Raw genomic sequence first — 5,350 nt, 5'->3', positions numbered from 1 at the left:
GATGGCAGCTCTACCAGCTTTGGCCGAGCCTTAACACCCTGTCCAGGGTCCTCCACCCTCTGCAAGGCCGACCCACCAGCCCCCCTACTGTTGGAGGTTGATGGCAGCTCTACTGACTCTTGTCGAGCCACCACGCAATCCCCTCCCACAGAGCCCTCCCCCCAGTTTTGATGATCAGGGTGTGGCCCAGAAGGGTTGGTTATGGCCTCCCCGGAACATGGTCCAACACACTGGCACCCCACTGGGAACCTAGAGACAAAGTCTAGTGCTGCAGGGACCGGAGTCGACAAATGCTGGAATCTCGGCAGAGTTCTCCTTGTAGACCTGGCCCAATGACACTGGGCACATGACTTCACGCACCTCCGTATGTCATTTTTCAGATGGGGCCACCAAAATTGATGGGAGGCCAGGCACAACATCTGAACAAACCCCCAATGTCTTGATGCAAATGCGCAATGAATCTGCGCAAGCACCCATCGATGAATGTGCCCTGCGGGAACACAGAGCCGGCCTTGACACTTCAAAAGATCCCTTCCAAAGTCCATGGAGACGCTGGTCCCACTTCCACCTTTTGTCGCTCCACCCAGTCGTCACCCCCTGTGCATACCATATCAGAGACTGCATGCTCACGGGATGACAAATGGCAGTGCAGGATGCAACAGGTAGAACAGTCTGAGGTGGAAGCAAGTTTGCAGGGTCAGAGTTCTCTACTTTACTCGGCAGGGCCTCCACCCTGGGACTCCACCCCCCCGAATGCACGCTATCTTGTGCGAACGGGGTATCACGGCCAGACCAATGTGCTGGTTGTCCGACCTGATAGTGCATTGCTGAGGGATGGCTGCAGTCCACACAACCCTTCTGTTCTTCTTGGGGCAGCTCCCTGCCAGGTGTCCAAGATCCCCACAGTAGAAGCACAATCCCTCAGCACGTTGTCTGTCCATCTCTGTCCGTGACACTCAAGGTCTGACAGCACCCAACTCCATGGACTCCTCCCAGTCCACTGCAGTCCCTTGCTGAACCAGCATGCTGGTGGTCTCCTGGAATACACAGCGAGGCTTTTGCCTCTGCAGCCAGGCGTCTATCCGGAGGCACAGGTGGACCAGCGCGTCGAACGTCAATGGCCTGTCCACCCTCGCCAGTTCATCCTGCAAGGCCTCAGACAATCTATCCTGGAACGTGTCCATTAGAGCTGGTTCATTCCACGTGAATCCTGGCTACGCAGCCTGAATTCAGTCACATAGTCCTGCAATGAACCTCTCCCCTGCTGCAGTGACTTTAGACTTCTAGCAGATGTTTCCCCCTTGATAGGATCTTCAAACATCCGTTTGAAACTGGCAAAAGCCCTGGAAGTCATCCAACAAAGGGCTCTGCTGAACTAACAAGGGGTTGCCCAACAGGCAGCTGTGCCTGAGAGCAAACTGATAATGAATTCCACCTTCGTCCGGTCAGTGGGAAAGTCCTCTGCTCTCAGGCTAATAAACATCTGGCATTGTCCCAAGAATGCTGCAAACATGTCCTGGTTACCGTCAAATTTATCCTGCATAGCTACTGGTCACTTCCTCCGTGTGTGCTGGGGGTGAACCAACCTCTGCATTTGAGCCATTTGGTCTGTCAGAACAGCCATTTGTTGCACGAGTTGTGTATTTGCAGCATATAATTGCTTCATAATTAATGAAATGGAGGCTTATCAGGCAGGAGTCAATCTGTTCTGTCCCCCCTTCTCGGCTTGTTAACAGATGGCAGGCAAACAAACTTAAAAGGAACTTTCTTTATCAGTTCTCGGCTCAGACTGGCTTCGAGCCCAAAAATAACACAAATACAGTCTCTAACAAGATAACAGAATATAAAACAAATCTCTCTTACGGCAATGCACTTCTCCAAGTGTCTCTACGAATCAGAGTTACAGAAGTCAAATCACTTTTCCAAGTGTATATCAAGAAACCACGATCAAGGAACGTTGACTCCTCCTATGGCATGCACCATCCATCCTTTTATCCTCAGAATATCCCCCAACGAGCCCCAGCTGCATAATTAAGCTTGCATCCCGAAAAGACTCACAGAAGACTTCTGCTGAGTCACAACACATTTCTCTCAAATATTCCTTAAATTTTGACTTTGAATGTTTGGTAAATAAGAATATGTATCAGCATATCATACCAGTTATATGGGCAGAAGCAAAATTTAGGGGAATTTTTATATACAACATCAGTGATTGCTGATCAAAGGATACTTCTGGATCCTTCAACATATATGGAGGAAGAGCTCATGGTAGTGAGAGAAAATGCTGTTGATATGACCTGATACTGGGTGAATGTCATTAGTTTTAAACCTATTTATTTTTACCTGCACTTATATTTCTGTGGCCTATTTTATACCTTTTCACTTGCCCAGTGTTGAATGTTATCATTTGAAGGTGCTTTTGACACAAATAAAGAAGGAAAAGATTGTCGTCAGAAATTTTTCAAATCTTTCCAAGCAGAGGTGAGTTGTTCCAAGTTCAGCCTGGTTTGTCTAAACAAGTAGTGGTGGGAGGCTCTGCCCACTTGCCCGCACACTTCTGCAAATGGACAGAAGCATTGTGCGCAAGAGAGAGAGCGCACGAGCAAGCTGGTAGTAAAACAGATACAAACTCACCACTGTTTCCAAGGCAAATGATCTCTGATACTTATAGATTGTTAAAGATTGATAATAGTTGGCATAATAGTAAATTTAACCTTCTAGGCTTTATTAAGGATAATTTTAGTGAATCGTTTATTTTAGGATTACATGAAAAATCCAGGGTAATTCAAATATATTAAACTAACCCACATAAATATATATTCAACATAAGTTTATTAGAAAAAAATGTGTAGTTTCTAATACAAATACAGTGCAGATTGTCTTCAATTTGATTGTATAATGATCCCAAAATTAGAATTCTAAATCATGGCAGTTGTTAAATGGTTCACCAGGTAGCCATGCCTAATGTTATACCCTTTTTTTTGTAGTGATTGTTCAATAAATGTTGCAATTATTAAGTGAATGCCATGATTGTTAAACAAACACTGTGACTGTTAAATGAATCCATTTTCTTCCATTTTTTTCCCTGAAAACCAGAAGTAAATTGGAAGCTGGAAAAAATGCTTAAAATCTTGATAATGTGTCTGTGGGGTGCTGCAAAAGAATGTAAGTATGAGCTGCTTGCCAATTGCACAAAATGCAATCACATGAACGAGAGTGTGGTCCATTGAAACCAGGTAGTAACTCTGGGGTAGTAATTCTCTGTTTGAATAATTTCAAAGAGTTGCTAAGCAACTAATCATTGAGGACTACCTATATAGCTTTTCAAGCAAGTGCTATGCTAAAAAAAAAAAAAAAACTATTGAAACCCAACCCGAAAAGATAGAATAAGCTCAGAAGCATGAAGAAAAACTGCTAAACTTTGTAATGGATTATGAACTCACTATGAAACCTCAGGCAATGCAGTCATAGTGGTGCAATGGTTAGAATGCAGTACTACAGGACTAACTCACTGCTCACTCCAGGAGTTCAAGTCTCACTGGCTCAAGTTTGACTTAGCCTCCCATCCTTCTGTGTCAGTAAAATAAGAACCCAGATTGCTGGGGGCAACATGCTGATTCTGTAAACCACTTACAGAGAGCTGTAAAGTTGAACAAATTAGATAATATTAATACCAGAGTTCTACTATACTTATATTTAAATATGACTATCTAATGAACTGAAAATAAATTTACAGCTTTGGGTGATTCATGCCAAAAATTAACACTTTATTTAAAAATCGTCCTAGCGCTTTGTGAATGTCTTTGTTTCTTAAAGAATAGATCAGTGGATTGAGCAGAGGAGTAACAACAGTATAGAAAACAGAGATGATTTGTTGAGATGTTTTAGGGAGGAGGTATCTGGCAATGTATAGACAATGACTGATGTGCCATAGAAAGGCAAACTACCAAGAGGTGAGAGGAGCAGGTTGAGAAGGCTTTTTGCCTTCCGATGGTGGAATTTATTTTGACGATACTGACAATGATGCAAATGTAAGAAGTGAGGGTCAAAAGAAATGGAGGAATTGTGAAAATGATGGTCATGCAAAAAGTGAAGAGTTCAAATAAAGTTGTGTCACTACAAGACATTTTGTCAATGGACGTAAATCACAAAAGTAATGGTCTATGACATTTGGTCCACAGAAAGATAATTGAGCCACGAGAGCCACCAGAACAGCATTAAATATCATACTACTTATCCAAGTTCCAGCAATAAGCTGGAAACAAAAATTCTTATTCATAATAGAAGGGTAGAACAGAGGTCTACAAAATGCTGAATAGCGATCATATGACATTACAGCCAAAAGATATGCTTCTGTAGCTCCACTAAGACAAAAGAAATGATATTGAGCTAGACATCCATTCACAGTAATAGTTTTCTCAGCACTCAGAAAGTTTGACAACATTTTAGGCAGCAAGGTAGAGCTATAACAGGTATCCAGAAATGATAAATTTGCCAGAAAGAAGTACATTGGAGTATGAAGGAGCTGATCAGCCATAACAAGCAGGAAGATGAGGATATTTCCAATTATTGTCATCAGATAAATCATCAAGAAGAAGCAGAAAAGGAGAGGCTGCAGTTCTTGGAGATTCCCAAAACCCAGAAGGATAAATTCTGTGATGCTTGTCTGGTTTTCTTTTTTTGTGTCCAAAATGTTTTCCATGCATCAAATGTCATTCAGATCTATTATCTACAGCAATATAGCAGATCTACAATATAACAAGAAGTAGATGATGACAGAGCTAAGAAATATTATTTTCTTATGTTTCATAAAATTTTAATAGTATCTTAAAAAGATTGATAGCTTTTATGTACCCATATTTTATGCAGGATTTTAATTACAGTTGAAATATTGCTGGTGTAAAATCCTTTTTCCCTCATATCTATTTTGGAAAAATAGAAGACACAGAATATGCAAATAATGCAGAACAATTTGTAGGATCAAGCATTTCCATTTATTTTTCTACTCCCAAATATGACTCCTATCAATTCTCCATAGATTTCTAAACTGTGCTCAAGATGAAATAAGTCATTCTATAATACTAGGATCCTTTTCCTTGAAAGTCATATTCCTATATCTAAAGAAGTGGCAAAGAAACAATATTGGACTAGATACTGAATCCCAATAATAGTACTGTCTCCATTCAAAAAATAGCTAATATTTTGGTAGGATTCTTGAGGAACAGCTGGTCTCTAAGCAGAACAAATTATCCGTGAAAATATTTGATGGTGTGAAAATGTCAGTCAGTCACAACTAGCACAATGATGAGAAGATTCCCAATTATTGTCACAAGACAAATCACTATGAAGA

The 5,350-nt window shown here is 41.3% G+C and overlaps 1 protein-coding gene across 1 annotated transcript; it reads right to left on the bottom strand.

The window, feature by feature from the left end:
• Positions 1 to 3,730: 3,730 nt before the first annotated feature.
• LOC116521288 (olfactory receptor 2D3-like) lies at positions 3,731 to 4,702 on the bottom strand. The gene is given in 4 exon segments (XM_032235972.1): positions 3,731 to 3,867; positions 3,870 to 3,938; positions 3,941 to 4,116; positions 4,257 to 4,702. Coding segments are annotated over 4 exon segments (828 nt in total).
• Positions 4,703 to 5,350: the final 648 nt, after the last annotated feature.

Source organism: Thamnophis elegans, chromosome Z, assembly GCF_009769535.1.
Source record: "Thamnophis elegans isolate rThaEle1 chromosome Z, rThaEle1.pri, whole genome shotgun sequence".
Classification (NCBI taxonomy): Eukaryota; Metazoa; Chordata; class Lepidosauria; order Squamata; family Colubridae; genus Thamnophis; species Thamnophis elegans.
This window is presented reverse-complemented; position numbering and strand designations above follow the sequence as displayed.